This window comes from Hakea prostrata, chromosome 5 (genome assembly GCF_041222555.1).
Source record: "Hakea prostrata isolate BN-2017 chromosome 5, UWA_Hpros_2, whole genome shotgun sequence".
Taxonomy (NCBI): domain Eukaryota; kingdom Viridiplantae; phylum Streptophyta; class Magnoliopsida; order Proteales; family Proteaceae; genus Hakea; species Hakea prostrata.
The window spans coordinates 49,983,788-50,004,126 of record NC_142604.1 but is presented as its reverse complement, the minus strand read 5'-3'; the positions used below and the strand labels follow the sequence as shown (position 1 = coordinate 50,004,126).

Here is a 20,339-nt window from a genome sequence, read left to right as displayed (position 1 = left end):
TAGAAGAAGAAAAGCAAGTTGCAGAGCTCTTAACGCTAGAGGAAGTAACTCAAGAAGGCCTACCTATCACTGGTGAGAGTATGGGTATTTATAGATTGGGAAGGTTACCTTAGGTGTGCCATTTAAGAACTATTGATCATAGAGTTTGATCAAAACTCTTAGGATGATACTCGAGTTTGAATAGAACTCTTAAGTTGGTCTTAACTCCCTTTTAGATCAGAAGTCTTCTCTGCAACAAGAGGAGAGATTAGATCAAACTCCATCAATGAACGTTACTTACTAATCAAGTCATATGACTTGACACGTTCCTGGTCTGACCAAGATTTGGTTGGTCTGGTTCATTCTTGGTCGACCCAAGTTGAACCATTAAGGGTCGACCATACTAGGGTCCCTCCAATTACTAAGTCTTTTTGTTCTCTTTTCTATCCACAAGAAAGATGTACGATAGGGAAAACGAGGAGATTGGAGAAGGCTTCATCACTGTGAGTTTTAGTTTTGGGATCGATCTTCTTCAACATACAACGGTGTAAGGTATGCATGATTCTCTCTGATATTATATTATATTCTAGTTCTTGTATGGTTCATAATTAGGGTTTTGAGAAAAACCCAAGGTTAATCTAACTGGTTGCACATAAATCATTGTTGACAAACATTTTTGTTTGGTAAAATTGCTGACAAACTTGTTAAAAAATTACATTTTAACATATGATGATACATTTTTCAAGACAATATTAACCTGTTAAAGAATTACATTTTTCTTATTTATATCCTAATACAATACTATATTCTCGCCTTGCTTTAAAAGAGATAACATTATTCAGTGTTGTGATTCCATTCTCACTCTAACTATTTTTTTAGGATGGATGATAACCATCTAAATCTTCCAATACTTTTTCAGTGTTGAATAAAATCTAACATTTCTAGATAAATTTATGGATTTTAAATTAATCTTCAATACCTTTTCTCATTTCAGTAATTGCTTGTGAATCAGGTGTTGGAGGGATGGAACCAAGGTGCACAATCTGGTAGAGTTTACATAATCTTGAGGTCCATGAGCAGCTAATCCAGGTATTACTAATCCAAAAACCCTAAACATTCTCAGAGTCAAACCTTCTGCATAATATGGTCCCTTCATGAATGGAATAATGAAGCCTCTAATCAGCTCCCACATTGCATTGATGTGATTGGGAATTGCATCTCTTATTGAGAAGTAATTCTTATTTGGCTCCTCTTTCACAATCTGTCAAAAAAAAAAAAAAAAAAAACAAGATCTGTTAAAGTGAAATACCAAGAAATCATGAATTAAAACAAAAACAAAATAAAAGAACATAGTGGTCTAATGTGATTCACACCAATGTGGTGTGCTACGGCCATGGGCAAAGAAAAAGATATTTCCACTATGTAGAAGAAGAATGGAGATCTCTCAACCAATCATCAAAACGACATTAAAAAAATCTCACCCATAACCCTAAATAAACGAACATAGGGTACATAATTCTAGATTTTAATCGGATAAATGGGTCGACCCATCGGTCCAAGCCTTTTAATTACTTCCATCACAAATCTCCCATTGGGTCATTTGACTCACCTATCAAAATATGTTGGTGTAGGTCCATCATCGATGTTGGATACAAGAATTCATGTGAATATAATATGATCGTTGCTACAGAGGGGGGAGGGAGAGAGACTTACTTTTCCTTCATACAAGCTGTTGTGGTAGAAGCAAGTTCCAAAGTGCTTAAACAGGAGGGTAGAATCATCATAGGGCAACCTTGGAACGATGTCATTACAATACACATATCTCAAATATTTAACACTGTGAACCTTGAATTGTTTGTTCATGTATTCTCCAAGCCTCTGATCACCTACTCTAGGCTGCCCAAATGTATAAATGCCTTCCAACTTCTCCAGTAACAATGTTTCATTGTGTAGAGACAACACCAATGGAAAGAGAATAGCTAGAGCACCACCCAAACTATGCCCAGTAACAATGAACTTTGCCTGTTCGTTCTTCCTCAGCAAGTCTTTCAGCATTTCCCTGATTGAATAATAAGCCACAGAAGGTTTGTTCTCTCCCAGTGTTAACTCCTTTGGCCATCCCACTTTTTTCTGTAGCCCTAGAGCTTTCATGAACCCACCATGGACCTTTCCTACATCTCTGAGCTCATACCAGGATATGTCAATATCTGTAATCCAATCATCAGCATTGAAAGGTTCAGTTCCTCTGAATGCTATCATGAAAATGTCTGGGTTTGTCTCTTTATCTTGGAAGATGAAGGCCTGTGTTGTCTCTTTATCTTCATAATCTGCAAGCAACATTTAGTTTAATATATAATTAGCTGATTTCAGTGCAACAACGGGAGAGAAATCTAGAGTGGTTGAGTTTGCTTCTTACCATTCCAGAAATTATAGAAGCCCAAGAATTTCATCTGCAACAAAACAGAAGATTCAGTTACTAAAGAAAACTGGAAATAAAACCCAGTTGAATTTGTCATGAATAAAAAAAATTAGTACCTTCCAGTGATTTTTGACAACATTTTGTATAAAAGCTTCATTCTCGTAGACTATTTTAGAGGCCATCATAGAGAGTGCTCCATAATATATGCTATCTCCATGTTTGATGCTCTGGTCTAAGTCCAGTCTTGTATCCAGATTTCCAATATATGACGTGAAAGTAGCAGAAGATTTTTCAGGTGGCTTCACAACATTCCCTACACACCATCAACCCACATCCTTAATTTAATCCAAATTACGAACAATTAATAGCTCTCGGTGGACCTTGTTAAAAACATAGTAAGAACAATTTCAGAAATTCCAAATTTCCATATGATGAGAAAAATACATTTTTCAATATACTAATTTTAGAAATGATTTCATCTTTCGGAATTTTGCCGTGGATTGAAGTTTTTCTGTGGTTTCATGATGATACCTTTTTGACTCTTATCTTCTAAGTTTAGTTTGGTGGGAAGAAATTCCCAGTTCATCTACTACTAGACTTTGAACTTACTCCATAATATGGATTAATGGGTCCCTAACTACATTTATCCCACTCCATGCAGCTAATTAAACTGTTTAAACCAAAGCTTAAACAGTAAGAATAATTAATATCTGATCTGCTCAAGGGCTCAAACTGTGTGTGAACAGCTTCAGGTGAAGATAAGGAAGTTAGAAGACAAACCTGTAACGAGGTTGAATATAAGCTTGATGAAACCACCATTACAGGAAGGAAGGTTCAGCCACTGCTCATACACAGAACCAACCCAAGACAAGGGTTTTGCTGAGAGGATGAGAAATTTTTGTATGAAGACAGATACAAAGATGACCAACCGGTATTGATGATCGGCCACCTTCTTGCTGTTCCGATGAAGTTTTATAAATTTTCTGTTCTCTAAGTCACTGGAAAATAAGAGATGGAACAGATTCATAAAACTTGCTTCCTTTGGCTTCAGGATAAGAAAGTTTTCAGAGAATTCCTCATTGCAGTTGCAAGCCATGGAGAGAGAGAGAGAGAGAGAGAGAGAGAGAGAGAGAGAGAGAGAGAGAGAGAGAGAGAGAGAGGCAGAATTAAGAGGAAGAAGAGACTGGTTCAGGCTTCTAAGTCTCAAACTCTACAGACCCTAGGGATATAAAAAGACATGACTTGTATTTAAATGTGTAGTTCATAAAACTTATTGCCTCAACGCTTAATAGTGATTAATAAAATGCTTAATTATCTCGGTAGTGACCATTTCTTTGTGTTTCTACTAACAAAATTCTAAGGTATTCTATGGATCAAGATAACATATGAATCTGAAACAAAAAAAAAACCGAAAACTTGGTCAGAAGTCAAGAAACCCATTTAGAATTCACACTTTTCAGATTTAAAATCGAACTGTTTAGATCAGTATTAGGGGTGTAACTAATTGATTACAAAGCGTAAGTAAGCAGCTGGGGTCTTTCTTTTATTTATTTGTTTTAAAAAAAAATAAAATATAGAGCAAATCACACGGCACCCGCTATAAAGGGGGTAAAACTCTTGACCACTCGCTATTACCTCTTAAATTACATGGCACCACAGTCAAAATTACAAGTTACCCTCAGTTACATTTTCAGTTAAGTGGACGTGTAAAATGACCAAAATACTCTTACTTATATTTAAAACATTTAAAATGATCCACCCAAGTCTTGGGTGGGCATCTTCTCTCTCTCTCTCTCTCTCTCTTCTCTCTCTCTCTCTCTCTCTCTCTCTCTCTCTCGCCTACCTATCTATGGCCTTTAATCATCTCAGTGACGAAAACAAGGGCCTTATAAGTTAATTCACCCGGATTGAGTCTCTCGGTTGTTATCTCTTCAAGATCTCGGGTTTGCTTGCGCTGGTGCTCACCGCCTTTTCAACCATCGCCGTTGTCTCTATCGTTGCCCTCCCTGGTCACACCAGGAAACTAATTTGTGGCGTTGCAGCCTCTATCTTCTCCATTATAATGTACGGCTCGCCTCTCTAGATCATGCAAAGGATAGACCCGATATGCATCGTGAATTCCCCCCTTCATCAGAAGAAGGGGTGGAAAAGACATTAAAGACACAAGGAGCAAAACTGGGAGTGGAAGATAGTGGATCATCAGGGGATTTCAGGTTAAGGGCTTTGTTGCAGAGATAAGCTGACTGAGAATTCTCTTATGGAAGGCCATAGTGCAGTTCTGCGTCTCCCAATGAACTATCAAATTAAAGACCTACCAGGTCCTCCGTCATCAAGAAATTGGTGAGTAGCGTTAAGGTCTATTTAACCTGGAAACTATTGACGGTGTTGGAGCAGAGGCTTGAATGGTGGCACGGGTGGAGGTTGGGCAGAGGGTCAGGTCTGTCATCATCCGCCAGATCCAAAGGGGGGGGGGGTGTCAGTGTGATGGCCAAAGAGAAGACCATCCACGTCTCCATTTAAGGCGTTTCACGTTGAATCATTGAGGCGAGAACTAGGTCGGGTAATGACAATTTTCTGCAATTGAGGATTGTCCATGGCCGTTCCACGGAGCAAAGCAGAGAGAGAAAGAATCAGCAGAGACAAAAGATGTCCCTTCACCCACCCCAAGAGTTGGGTGGATCATTTTAAATGCTTTAAATATAAGTAAAGGTATTTTGGTTATTTTACACCTTCACTTAACTGAAAATTTAACTGTGGTAACTGGTAATTTGACTGTGGGTGCCATGTAATTTATGAGGTAATAGCAAATGGTCAAGAGTTTTGCCCTATATATAGCGAGTGCCGAGTAATTTGCTCTAAAATATATATAAATATATAAGAAGAAAATAAAACAAGGCAACCAACATCTCATTGACTTGGTAATGACTTTCAGGTTGTTAAGTAAACATTACTATAATTATTCACTTAAGACTTCCATAATTAAAACCATACTTTTTTTGGGATCTGAGGTTCATTCGGGCCAGCTTCTGCACACCACAACTACATCCTCAGGGGAACTTTTTATATAATTAATATAGAAAGGGGCTTCGCCCTGTCCCGAGGGGATTCAAACTCTGACCTCCTATACTTAATTAAAACCATAGTTAAACAGACTCGACTTCATATTTTCAATATCTAAGTATATTTCGATCATTTCAAGATCTTTAAAATGCTTAATTATATATGATTTTTGCCTGGAAGTTAGTTCATTGGGCTTTACAGATCTGACTATTCCTAATCAGCTAAGAAAATGGTGATGCACATGGAACCTTTATCTAGCTTTTAATTTACCATTAAGTTAATAAACTAAAGGTACTTAAATTTTAACAACACCACCTAGGTTTGTCTTCAAAGCATAATTAACTAAGGTAGTTGATGTTCATAGACTTGGTTCCTTATGGGCTATTGTGGGGACTAAAAACATGAAGCAGTAATAGGGTATTCCAAGACTATTATAATTCTCATTATTATTATGTTTGTTATTAATTAATAAAGTGACCAAATACATGTAAGAGAGAAGAGAAAGTTCAAAGAAAAAGAATGGAATGGGTGACTTATTGTCTAGATAAGTTTGCTTTCATGTAACACAAGAGAAAGTTCACAAAAGAATAGGGTAGAGGGACTAAAATTGATTGGTCTCTCTCAAGCGACATAGGAGAAAATTTAAAGAAAGAGAATGGAATGAGACAAGTGAACGAACTATTTTCTTAATACTTCTTTTGATATAGATAGTACAAAACTACATATACACGGAAGGAGACTGATTTAGAGGTTTCCAGGATAAAATTGAAGTAAATATGCTCTGATATCATGTAAATATAACTACTTAAAATGGAAATAAAAATATGTAATACTAATACCAACATAATATGTTCCAGCTTATGTGGGAGCACCCAGAGGAAGAGAGAGAGAGAGAAAAAAAAAAAAATACACATAAGGTGTAAATGATGAAAAGATATAAATTTAAATACTTTCCCGTGAGGTGAGAGTACAAAAGAGAAACCTAGACCGAGAATACAAGATTATATTATTATTATCATTATTTTGATGAATTTATTATAAACATGAACTAGAAACAAAACCAGATTGGTGTATGGTCCAGGTTAATCAGCTGGCCTGCAAACCCATAATGAGAAGAAGAATTTTTTTTGAAGGTGACAAAGACGAATTTTATTCCTAGGACAATGGATTCTATTTGATTGATCATAGGGTGTCTTGGGAATCATTAAATAAAGACATTATCCGAACTCACCTACATTTTTTAATTAGATAATTAAAATTGTCTTATCCGGGTTAGATCAGTATAAAGTGGATTGAACTCTCTTTTAATAATAATAATATTATTATTTCAGAAAACCAGGGAAATTAATAGGTTTCTTGCCAGGAAAGCATGGGAGAGAAAAGAGAAGAAATCTAGATAATGAAACTTTAATTAAACTAAGTTCTATAAATCAATAATTTGGTAAAACTTAATTGCCATGAAAATATGTAATTAATCATTGTAAACATCTGAATTGTGACCATTGTCTAATTAGCCAGGTGTTCTTGATAAATATATAACCAAAGATTAATCCTACTGTCACTGTATACATTTAAATGCTTTTGTTTTTGCAGGTGAATTAGATCTAGCTGTCCCTGACATCCAGTTTATAAATTAATGTCTTACAAACTCAAGTTTAAGAACTTGATTAATCACATATTATTCATGAATTTGTCTTGGGAATGGATGCAGAATTACGAATGAAGAAGAATAGCAAAATATACTCATTGTAATACCATGATTTGGCAATATTTTCTACATACATTTACCCCAGAGAAAAAGAAATTCTACTAGTTTCTAAAGACTTCTACACTTTCACACCTAACAAATTACTACCCTTTACTTGCATTGCATTGCATTTTATATTATCTCACGGATAGAATATCCAAAACCCATTCCAATTGTAATTATAGTCAAATTTTAATTACATAGTGTGATATGGTCGACCCTTAATGACCGGCTAGGGTCGAGCAGGGATGAATTGGATCGGCCAAATCTTGGTCGGACCATAAACGGACTAAATCATATAGCGTGTACACAAAGCAACGTATGCCATTTGAGCTATAACCAACCTCCTTAACGTTCGATAACCTTAATGTTCAATAAGGACTTTAGGTAAATCAAGGAGTTTGAACTAATCAAGGAGTCTAGGTCGAACTCAATTACTATTAGAGTTCGAACTGATTAAGGAGTCCAGGTCGAACTCAATTACTATTAGCCTTACATCTGCCGGTCAACATCAAGTGTTTGGGAAACAGATCACACGGTCAAGGTAACTACCTAAAATCTATATAAACCTATCACATGGCAAGTACCAAGTATGCATTCTTTTAATACTTTTGCTAGCTCTAAGATCTCTACAATTGTTGTTCTACTTCTAAGGCTGTGTGCATTCACTAACTTTCTCATCGGAGGTGTTACTCAACCAACCAAGTCGAACTTGTTTTTGCAGGTCAGTTCACTTGCACTAATGAATAGAATTTTGGAGCAACACATGGACCCACATAATACAAGACCGACACAAATCCAATACAGACGTTATTAATTAGGTTTCCTAAAATTTAACCATGATTATTGGCACATCATTTCAAGAAAATCTTTTGTCTGGTTATTTATCGTGGCTTGTAGTTTTCCTCTGATTTCATGATTCTTATCTTCTAAGTTAAGTTTGGTGGGAAGAAATTCCTAGCTCATCTACTAGACTTTGCAGTTACTTCATAATGGATTAGGTGAAGTAGAACAGATCAAAGAAAGATATTTAAGCAGCTTTGTTCTTCAACAGCATTGCTCTCCCAACCCATGCAGCTAAATGATCAGGTTTTAAACCAAAGCTTAAACAGTAAAGTAATTCGATTATGATTATCAGTTTGGTTCTTGAAGAATATCAAAACCACTTTGTTTCACTATTTCATTTTTTATCTGCCCAAGAGTCAAACTGAGTTTGAATTGTTTCAGGTGAAAATAAGGAAGTGAGAAGACAAAGACAAACCTGTAATGAGATTGAAGATAAGCTTGATGAAGCCACCATTACACAAAAGAAGGTTTAGCCACTGTTTATACACAGAACCAACCCAAGCCATGGGCTTTGCTGAGAGGAGAAGAATCTTTTGTACGAGGACAGTTACAAAGATGACCCATCACGGGCGATGATCAACTTTGTTCTTGCCTTTCCGGTGAGTTTTTTACAAATTTTATTTTTTTCAAGTCTCTGGATAATAGGAGATGGAATAGTTCCTTAAAACTTGCTTCCTTAGGCTTCACAAATAGATAGTTCTCACAGAATCCCTCATGGCAATGGCAAGCATCCATGACCAACCCCACAGAGAGAGAGACCTTGGAAGTCTCAAACTTTAGTCGGGCAAAGATACGTGAAGAGAGGAGGTGTGCTCGTATTTGAATGTGTGAAGTGTGAAATATGACGTTCATAAGTCCAAGAAGCCCCCAGTAACACTTTACACTTTAGATTCAGGAATCAATTTAATTTACTTGCTCAAAACTTTAATATGATTTTTTTTTTCTTTTAAGAAATTAGTAGAATTCAGGTTCATCCAGACCAGTTTTGCGCACTTCAACCACATCTTTTTGGAGTAGTTTTATGTGTTTTAATATGCAATGAGGTCTTAGCTTAGGTCCCAAGAAGATTCAAACTCTTGATCTCATAATATGACGTGTTGTTATTGTCAACTAGACATACCAACCCATTGAAAAATTTAATATGGATTTAATCACTAAGGAAGTTTACCTAGCATTAACTAGGTAGGGTAGTTGTGATTTCATTCACTTGGTGATGACTTTTGGGTTGTTGTGTGTAAAAACATTGCTTGTTGTTTACATCCACTTTTTACCTAATACGTCTATCCATAAAACTTTAATCAAAACACTTAAAAGTTGATAATTACTTATATATCTTGGTGATGGACATATGATGATTCTGAGCTAGAAGTTCATGGAGAGTCCATTGGCTAATTAAGGGCAAATGAAACATTTTTTTTTTTGGTTTGGAGATTTTTATATATGGGGATGAAATATACATTAATGCCGCCAGATGGGTACAAACCTAGACCTCCCCGTGGGAGGTTGGGACCTTTAACCGCTTTACTAACCCATCATTAGCCAAATGGAATATTTCTTAAGCTCTAAATTTACCATTAAAATAATTGGGTGTTGGGTGCATGGCACACTTTAATTGTTTTTGAGGTACTACAACTGGGACCATATTTTATTATTATTATTTTTGGAGATGGGTACGAAAAATTACTATTTATTGAAACCCAAAGATATACCCCCAGAGTCTTTCTAATTTAAACAAGAATATGGTTAAACACATGCAATGGTGGGTTAATAAAAAATTCCGCAGGCAAACTTCCATATCAAACGACCAAAATCAAGTTCAAAAATAGAAAAAAGAGAATATTTCAAGACATTGGTCTTTTAGTCAGACTTAAATCATTGATTGGGTTCTCAGGGTACAATAAATTTTATGTGCTTGAATCTTAGATTTTCGCCTATGGACATCCCCTTATGCCGTCCCACAATATTTCTGCCGATGAGCTTATCTCAATAATCACTCGATGCATGGCCCACTTTACCTAAAATTCAACCACCACAAAAAGAATTTTAAAAATTGGAGATTTTGAAAGTTGAAGCTACCCAACTTATGTTTTTCATTCATGCATGGCTACTACTGTGCTAATAACCATTGGATGTGCTTAAGCTGATCCACATGGCACCTCAAGTCATAATGAAAGAGGAATTCAGGCATTGGTCTTTTAAGTTAAATTATTATTGGATTCTCTTGGTACAATAAATTTATGTCTGAATCGTTGTAAGTTTGCCACCTGAGTTTCCCCCAAGCGCGTTCCTCCACTGGGCAACTGCAAAAAATCACTCATCACTTCCCCACTTTACGGATTAGATCCAACCACCACAAACCGAATCTAAAAGCAATCTTAGAAGTTGACCCATTACTTTTATGCATCCCTTTGATCATGGCCCAGTCCAATACCCATTAGTGAACCCGCTTACTTTGATGCTCCTTAGATCGTAGCTTTCTATTATTAACTCATACAACTTGATGAATGGTTTTTTGGAGTTCCGGATCATTTTTCCATTGGTCAGAGATTCTAGGAAACTCTTCCCATCCTTCTAAGTTTGAATTTCATACATCAGTCCAGCTTCCATTGGTTTGATTGTTGATGGTTTTGAATTGAAGAGTTTGGTTTCTTTCTCCTCTATATATCTGCAATCATTTTTATGACTTTAGATTCCCAATTTCTTTCTTCTTTTCAACTTATTCCTCTATCACTAATGTTACCAAATGTGAACTAAGTAAAAAGTTGGACACCTGAATTTTGAAGATCGACTGCATGAATTGAATGAACCCAGAAAAGAACAAGGGTTGAGACTTGAGAGATGCTCACAAAAAAAAAAAAAAAAAAAAAAAAAAAAAAAAAAAAAGAAAGAAAGAAGAAAAAAAGAAAAGAAAAAGAAGAAGAAGAATAAATAATAATAATATAGTGACTGAGAGTGATCAAACTAATTATGTGATTTCGAAGTCCAAAGAAAAAAAATTCCTTAATTTAGCTAGAAAATTGCAAAGAATAAAATAAAACACATCCTAACTTTGTTTTCATCATCGTTTTGGAGAACAAATTAACTCTGATTTCACCGGATGTGTGTGGGTGATTTATGGCAAGGTGGAGCCGGTGTTGAGTGACTTCCAATAGGGTGGCGGGATACAGGAGTGTAGGAAGGTTGGGTGTAGATGAAAGGGGTATTTTGATTATTTGCCAAACAAGCTTAACACATGTCAAATGGTAGTATTTGCATTAAAGGACCTAACAATAGTTTAAGCCTAACTAAGGAAACCCACATGTATAAATTTCTCAAAAAAAATAATAAAAAAAAAATAAAAAATCCAAAGGAAAATTTTCCATACGACATACTAAGTTTCCACCTAATATTAATGTCACTCCTTGAGTTATCTAATTATCAGTCAAACCCACTATTAGGCTCCGTTAGTTTTTATTTTACATTTCTAATATTATCTCATCTTAAGTTTACAAAAATTATCCATGAACTATATCTTCAAAACATTTTATGAGGATTTATGAATGGTAAAGGAAGAAGTCACACGTGGTAGAAGAAGACAGAAACGAGTCGGCCGTAGTGCAAGGTTAATTATTCCTGTCTTTTTGATAATTTTAAGTTGTTGACACAACACTTAACTGTACTTTCTTAATGGCATGGGATGTCATTAATAAATATTCACTCTATAGGGGGTTTGATTAACAAATTAGATAACTCAGAGGGTCACACTAAAAATTTTACAAAAAATTCCATCTTTACACATCTAGACAAGCAAAACATGTCCTTTTTTCCCATTTACATTCTTTACTTGTAAATTTATTGATGATATTTGTATGTTTTAGGGCATGATAAACTCTATACGATTACGAACTCAAGCCAACATGTATCATTGTTGACAAACTCTTTTTTTTTTTGGTAAAATTACTGACAAACCTGTTATAAAATTACATTTTAACATCTCAAATGATACATTATTCAGTGTTGTGATACCATTCTCACCTCTTCTTCCTCTTTTTTTCTCTAAAATTTCTAGATGACATTATGGATTTTAAATTAACCTTCAATACTTTTTCTCATTTCAGTCCTTCTTGGTGAGTCAAGTGTTGAAGTTGAAGGGATGGAACCGAGGTGCACAATCTGGTAGAGTTTACATAATCTTGAGGTCCATGAGCAGCTAATCCAGGGATTACTAATCCAAAGATCCTAAACATTCTCAGAGTCGAACCTTCTGCATAATCTGGTCCCTTCATGAACGGAGTAATGAAGCCTCTAATCAGCTCCCACATTGCATTGATGTGAGTGGGAATTGCATCCCTTATTGAGAAGTAATTCTTGTTTGGTTCCTCTTTCATATTCTGTCAAGAAAAACAAGATGATCTGTTAGAGCTAATACCAAGAAATCACAAATAAAAATAAAAATAAAATGTAAGAACACATAAAAATAAAATGAAAGAACACATAGATTTAACGTAATTCATTCTAATACGGTGTGCTATGTCCATGGGCGAGAACAAGAAATTTCCACTATATAGAAGAAGAATGGTAATCTCTCAACTAATCATCAAAATTACGTTACAAAAACTCTCACCCATAATCCTCAATAAACTAATATAGGCCCAAGCCCTTTAATTACTTCAATCATAGATCTCCTATCGGGTTAGTCAAGTCGCCTACCAAAATATAATGGTGTAGGTCCATCATAGGTAAAAGAATTCATGTTATAACATAATATGTGGGGGGGCGGGGGAGGATTGGAGGGAGAAACTTACTTTTCCTTCATAGAAGCTGTTGTGGTAGAAGCAAGTTCCAAAGTGCTTAAACAGGAGGATAGAGTCATCATAGGGCAACCTTGGAACAATGTCATTGCAGTACACATATCTCAAATATTTAACATTGTGAACCTTGAATCGTTTATTCATGTATTCTCCAAGCCTCTGATCACCTACTCTAGGCTGCCCAAATGTATAAATGCCTTCCAACTTCTCCAGTAACCATGTTTCATCATGTAGAGATAACACCAACGGGAAGAGAATAGCTAGAGCACCACCCAAACTATGCCCAGTAACAATAAACTTTGCCTGTTCGTTCTTCCTCAGCAAGTCTTTCAGCATTTCCCTAATTGAATAATAAGCCACAGAAGGTTTTTTCTCTCCCTGTGTTAACTCCTTTGGCCATCCCAGTTTTTTCTGTAGCCCAAGAGCTTTCATGAACCCACCATGGACCTTTCCTACATCTTTGAGCTCATACCAGGATATGTCAATATCTGTAATCCAATCATCAGCATTGAAAGGTTCAGTTCCTCTGAATGCTACCATAATAATGTCTGGGTTTGTCTCTTTATCTTGGAAGATGAAGGCCTGTGTTGTCTCTTTATCTTCATAATCTGCATGCAACATTTAATGTAATATATAATTAGCTGATTTCAGTGCAACAACGGGAGAGAAATCTAGAGTGCTTGAGTTTGCTTCTTACCATTCCAGAAATTATAGAAGCCCAAGAATTTCATCTGCAACAAAACAGAAGATTCAGTTACTAAAGAAAACTTGAAAGAAAACCCATTGAATTTGTCATAAAGGAAAAAAAAAATAGTACCTTCCAGTGATTTGTTACAACATTTTGTACAAAAGCTTTATTCTCATAAGCTATTTTAGCGGCCATCATAGAGAGTGCTCCACAATATCTGCTATCTCCATGTTTGATGCTCTGGTCTAAATCCAGTCTTGTATCCAGATTTCCAATATATGATGTGAAAGTAGCAGAAGATTTTTCAGGAGGCATCACAACATTTCCTACACACAATCAACCCACATGAATTCTTAGTAATCGAAATTAAGAATAATTTTTTGGATAAATAAATAATTTATTGCCAAAAGAGAAGACGACCGGAGGTGGGTGCTTGGGGATGGGAGAGGTACAACCGGGAACCACAGGGCCAATAGGTCTGAGAAAAGGGTTAGGAGAACTCGGTCCAGTAGAGATAGAAAGGAGGGGAGGGGTAGGCCGTAGGCCCATAAAATTAAGAAAAACTAATAACTCTTGGTGACCTGTTGTGCAAGTAGGGGAAGTGGCTCAATAACTAGAACAATTTCATTATTCAAATTTTCTATATGATGAAAAAAATGCAGATTTTTTTAAATATACTAATTTTAAAAACTATTCCATCCTTGGGAATTTTTGCCGTGCATTGAAGTTTTTCTTGGATTTCATGATGATACCTTTTTGACTCTTTATCTTCTAGGTTTAGGTTGGTGTGAAGAAATTTCTAGCTCATCTACTAGACTTTGCAGTTACTCCATAATGTGGATTAATGGGTCCTTAACCATATTATTACCATTCCATTCAGATAATTAAACTGTTTAAATCGGAGTTTAAACAGTAAAAATAATAAATCAGTTAATAATCAGTTTGCTTCTTGAGAGACATCTGAATCAGTTGGGCTCACTAGTTCATATTTGATCTGCTCAAGGGCTCAAACTGAGTTTGAATAGTTTCAGGTGAAGATAAGGAAGTTATAAGACAAACCTGTAATGAGGTTGAAGATAAGCTTGATGAAACCACCATTACATAAAGGCCGTGTACAGACTGTTGAAACCGACGGAGATTTACCGTGGTATGACCCAGCGACAGAGCTTTTACCAACGGCGTAGGGGAGAACCGTCCCCACTACACGTTAAATGACAATCAATTTTTGAACACAATTTCTTAATTCTCACGTTATTTGCCATGCTCCGTTGGTCTTGATATTTGTGGACACAGGCCCTGAGGTTCAGCCACTGCTCATACACATAACCAAACCAAGACATGGGTTTTGCTGAGATGAGAAGAATCTTTTGTATGAAGATGGATACAAAGATGACCAACCGGTAGTGATGATCAGCCACCTTTTTGCTGTTCCCATGAAGTTCTATAAATTTTCTTTTCTCTAAGTCACTGTTAAATGAGAGATGGAACAAATCCATAAAACTTGCTTCCTTTGGCTTCAGGATATGAAAGTTTTCATAGAATTCCTCATCGCAGTTGCAAGCCATGGGTTGAGAGAGAGAGAGAGAGAATAAGGCAGAGTAAGAGGAGGAAGAGACTGGTTCAGGCTTCAAAGTCTCAAAATCTACACACCCTAGGATACATGAAGAAATGACTTGTATTTAAATGCGTAGTTCATATAACTTATTGCCCCATTGCGTAAGAGAGATTAATGAAATGCTTAATTATCTCGGTAATGGCCATTTCATTTGGTTTCTACTTATAAAATTCTAGGGTCTTCCATGGATCAAGATAACATATGAATCTAAAACATTAAAAACTTCACAATTAGTCAGAAGTCAAGAAACCCATTTAGACTTCACACTTTTTTGATTTAAAATCAAACTTAATCAACTGTTCAGATCAGCACTTGGGGTGTTATTAATTGATTACCAATCATAACAGCTGGCAGCTCGGGTCTCATTGACTTGGTAATGACTTTTAGGTTGTTTAGTGTGAAACATTACTATAATTATTCACTTAAGACTTCTATAATTAGAACCATAATTAAAGAGACCTGAGTTCATACTTTTGATGTATAATATTCGATGATTTCAAGAACTTTAAAATGCTTAATTATATACCATGTTGATGGACATATGATTATGAACTGGAAATTCAAGAGAGTTCTTTGGCCTTACAGATCTGACTGTTCTTAATTAGCTAAGAAAATGGTGATGTACATGAAACATTCATCAAGCTTTTAACTTACCATTAAGTTAATAAACTAAAGTACTTAAATTTTTGGTTTTTGTTCAAAGCATAAATCAACTGAGGTAGTTGATGTTCATAGACTTGGTTCCATTTGGGCTACCATGGGGACTGAAAGCATGAAGCTGTAATAGGGTATCCAAAGATGATTATTATTCTCATTATTATTAGGTTTTCATTATTAGTTAAGAAAGTAACCATACACATGCAAGAGATAGGTAAAGTTCAGAGAACAAGAATGGAATGGGTGACTCATTTATTGTCCAGACAAACTCGCTCTCATGCAATATAAGACAAATTTCATAAGAGGAATGGAGTAAAGGGATTTAGAATTGACTGTTCTCTCTCCCATACAACTTAAGAAAGTTCAAGAAAAAAGAACGGAAAGGGACATGCAAATAGACTACTTTCTTAATACGCAAGAAACTAAATGTATGTGCAAGAAAATTCTACTTAAAAAAAAACATACAAGAGGCAGATTTAGAGGTTTTCAGGGTAAAATCGAAGAAAATTTGCTCTGATAAAATATCTAATACTAATACCAATATAACATTTTCCAACTTATATTGTGGTATCTAGGACAGAGAAAGAGAAAAATACACAGAGGTGTACATGATGGAAAAATATATATTTAGAAACTTCCTCATGAAGTGAAACACAAAAAAAACAGAAACGGAGAACACGAGATAATATTGTCATTATCATTATTACTTTGAGAAATTTATTACATGCATGAACTGGGAACAAAACCAGTCCAGGTTAGTCTCCTGGCCAACAAACAAGACAAAGAAGAGTTATATTCCCAAATAATGGATTTCATTTGATTGGTCTTAGAGGTGTTTTGGATGCCATTGTTCAAAGACATGATTCGATCTCACCCAGATTTTTCAGTCAGATAATTAGAATTGTCTTATTGGATAAGATGAGTATTACGTGAATTGGTCTCTATTTTATTAATAATATTATTATTATTTCAGCAAACCAGAGAAACAAATAGATCTTCTTGCAAAGAAAGCAAGGGAGCGAGAGAAAATAAAAAAGACCTGGATGATGTTTAATTAAAGTAAGTTAATTAAAATAAGTTTCATCAATCAATAATTTGGTAAATTTAATTGCCATGAAAAGACGTGAATTAATCATTGTAAACTTCTGCAACTGTGACAAGTTGTCTACTAGACAGTTTCCTAATAAATATATAACCATTAATCCTACTGCCACTATACATTTAATAGTTTTGTTATTGCATGCCGATTAGATCCAGTTGTCCCTGACATCCGGTTTATAAATTGATGTCTTACAAGCTCAAGTTTAAGAACTTGATTAAAAATATATTATTTATGAATTTGTCTTGAGAATGGAGATAAAACTATATATAAAGAACAATACAAGTAAAATACACTTACAATAATAAATTTACTGTGATTTGATAAAACTGTTCATTCCAGAGAAAAAGAAATTTTACTAGTTTATAAAAACTTCAGCACTATCACATTTAACAAATTATTGTCCTTTTTCTTGCATTGCTTTTTAGATTATCTCATGAAGACAATATTCAAAACTCATTCTAATTATAATCATAGTAAACTTTAAACACACCCTACAGAATACAAAACATACACAAATCCAAGTCAAAAGTTATTAATTAGGTTTCCTAAAATTTGATAAAGTATTGGCATGCACATACTTTACTCTTACTAACAGGAGTACATTTCAAGAAAATATTTCATTCCTGGAAATTTATCGTGGCTTGTAATTTTCCTCTGATTTCATGATGACAGCCTTTTCATTCTTATCTGCTAAGTTTAGTTTGGTGGGAAGAAATTCCTAGCTCTATCTCTAGACTTTGCAGTTACTTCATGATGGATTGGGTGAAGTAGAACAGATTAAAGAAAGATATTTAAGCTGCTTTGTTCTTCAACAACATTGCTCTTCCAACCCATGCAGCTTATTGATCTGGTTTAAACCAAAGCTTAAACAGTAAAGTGATGCGATGATGATTATCAGTTTGGTTCTTGAAGAATAGCAAAACCAGTTTGCTTTAGTATTTTGCTGCCCAAGAACTCAAACTGATTTTGAATTGTTTCAGGTGAAAAATAAGGAAGTAAGAAGACAAAAACAAACCTGTAATGAGATTGAAGATAAGCTTGATGAAGCCACCATTACACAAAAGAAGGTTTAGCCACTGTTCATACACAGAACCAACCCAAGCCATGGGTTTTGCTAAGAGGAGAAGAATCTTTTGTACGAGGACAGTCACAAAGATGACCCATCGGCGGCCATGATCAGCTTCCTTCTCGCCTTTCCGGTGAGTTTTTACAAATTTTCTTTTCTCCAAGTCCCTGGATGATAATAGATGGAATAGATCCCTAAAACTTGCTTCCTTAGGCTTCACTTGGAGATAGTTCTCACAGAATCCCTCATCGCAATGGCAAGCATCCATGGCGAGAGAGAGACAGACAGAGAGAGAGAGAGGCAGAATAGTAAAAGGAAGAAGAGACCTTGGAAGTCTCAAACTCTAAGTCAGGCAGGGGATGCATGAAGAAAGGAGGTGTGCTCGTATTTAAATGTGTGAAGTGTGAACCATGAGGTTCACAAATCCAACAAGGCCCCATTAACAGTTTACACTTTAGATTTAGAAATCAATTCAATTTACTTGTTCAAAACTTTGAATGATTTTCTTTTCTGTTTTTTTAATTTTCTTTGAATTCAAGTTCATCCGGACCAGTTTTGTACACATTTATTACATTTTCCTAGAGTAATTTTATGTTTACTTAAATATATGATGAGGTTTTAGTCTTAGTACTAAGAAGATTTGGGTGGTGCCAACCCGTTGAAAATCTTAATATGGGTTTAATCACTAAGAGAGTTTACGGGGCATTAACTAAGCTAGGGTAGTTGGGATTTCATTGACTTGGTAATGACTTTTGAATTGTCGTGTGTGAAACGTTACTAGTTTACTACCACTCTTTACTAACACATCTATCTATAAAACTTTAATCAAAAGATATAAAGTTAATAATTACATAACATTGCTAGTTTACTACCACTCTTTATAAAAGACATCTATCCATAAAACTTTAATCAAAAGACGTAAAGTTATATATATATATATATATATATATATATATATACAAATGGTGATGGCACGCGATGATTCAGAGTTAGAAGTTCAGTGAGAGTCCATTGGCTAATTAAGGGCCCAAGAAACCTTTATCAAGCTCTAAATTTACCATTAAAGTAATTGAGGTAGTTGGGTTCCCTGACTTGGTTCCAACTGGGTTACTAAAATTTATAATTATTATTTAATCTGCTTACCAGAGAATTACTATTTATTGAAACCCAAAGATGTATACCCCAAAGTCTTTCTAATCTAAACAAGAAAATGGTGAAACTCGTGCAATGGTGCTAGTCCTTATCCATTCTCTTTGAAAATTCAAAGAAATAGATTGTTTGGATCCTTACGTTTCCCTACCAGCAATACAGAGGGAATCTCACAGGACATGAGGTGCTGACCTAAAGGACAATTGGGAATGAAATGGATTTGTAATAAAAAAGAGAAACTTCTAAGAAAGAGAACGAAGTGGAACAGATTCAGAAGAACTGTTTGAATGATGGAAATATATTTTAAGCCAACCAGGAAAACAGACATGCTGCACTCTCTTGATTCTGGTGTCGTCTACATAATTCAATTGATTCTGCAAATAAACTTCCACATCAGATACCAGAGAAGCAGAAACAAAAAAACACAAGAAAATTTCAAGACTTGAGATCTGGAGTTAAATTTGTCATCACAGAATTTGAAAATCTGAGAGTTAATTACATTTCTAGGTGGCTGTGTTTGATTTGAGATTTTCATTTGTGGAATTTACTGTGAACACAAAATATTCTCTCTAATGAGCTTATCTCAATAATGTTGGATGATCCAGCTTAATTAATTTTCTGGAACGGCACACTTGTGTTTGAAGAAAAATCTGGATGGACGGACCCAGGCGAGCTCCTATTCCACCAACTTTCCCATGCATATGGTGTGATAAATGCGTTTAATGTTTTTTGTTTTTCTTTATGAAAAATGATAGAAAGATGGGAAGTTGACTGAGTCAGTCAACAATAGGAAGCTAGAATTGAAACCCAAACCAATGATGAATGTTGTACCAACTATCAATTTCTATTAAGGGTGAGAGCCCGGTTCGAATCGTAGGTTGAACCGACTAGGGTCCAACCAAGAGACTTGATACCTGGGTCTAATGCCAATCACTAGATGTTTGTAATCTTGTCTAGGGGTAAGCTAAACCCTAGATGTTGGAAGACAAGAAGAAAGCAATGACCCATTCACCTCTTGGGAATGCAACCTTTTTTGATCACAATGCTCCCGAGATGGGGGATGCTCAAGTGATATTTGTACCCTAGCAAAGCCCTAGAGCCGTATCTATTAGGAAATACGGATTTTGATCAACCTCCACATCCATTCTCCGAAGGGTGTACCTGCCGAATTGTCGGCTATGCACGGTTAGGCTCTGCCATGCACGTTAGGCGGTCATTGCT

At 35.5% G+C, this 20,339-nt stretch overlaps 2 protein-coding genes and 1 long non-coding RNA gene across 3 annotated transcripts; 1 reads left to right on the top strand and 2 right to left on the bottom strand.

Annotated features, from left to right (window-relative positions):
* Positions 1–793: 793 nt before the first annotated feature.
* On the bottom strand, positions 794–3,494 carry LOC149016354 (triacylglycerol lipase OBL1-like). Its single transcript, XM_089156742.1, has 5 exons — positions 3,179–3,494; positions 2,515–2,711; positions 2,396–2,429; positions 1,693–2,306; positions 794–1,240 (listed from the first exon to the last, which is right to left on the bottom strand). Exons 1-5 carry the CDS (start codon positions 3,492–3,494, stop codon positions 965–967), a joined length of 1,437 nt encoding a protein of 478 aa, XP_089012868.1. The 3' UTR covers positions 794–964.
* Positions 3,495–11,711: 8,217 nt separating this feature from the next.
* LOC149016353 (triacylglycerol lipase OBL1-like) lies at positions 11,712–18,305 on the bottom strand. The gene is made up of 5 exons (XM_089157498.1): positions 17,919–18,305; positions 13,659–13,855; positions 13,539–13,572; positions 12,836–13,449; positions 11,712–12,421 (listed from the first exon to the last, which is right to left on the bottom strand). Exons 1-5 carry the CDS (start codon positions 18,235–18,237, stop codon positions 12,140–12,142), a joined length of 1,446 nt encoding a protein of 481 aa, XP_089013624.1. The 5' UTR covers positions 18,238–18,305; the 3' UTR covers positions 11,712–12,139.
* On the top strand, positions 17,695–18,521 carry LOC149016352 (uncharacterized). Its single transcript, XR_016173732.1, has 3 exons — positions 17,695–17,774; positions 17,884–18,102; positions 18,183–18,521. It is a non-coding gene; the product is annotated as an uncharacterized LOC149016352 (long non-coding RNA).
* Positions 18,522–20,339: the final 1,818 nt, after the last annotated feature.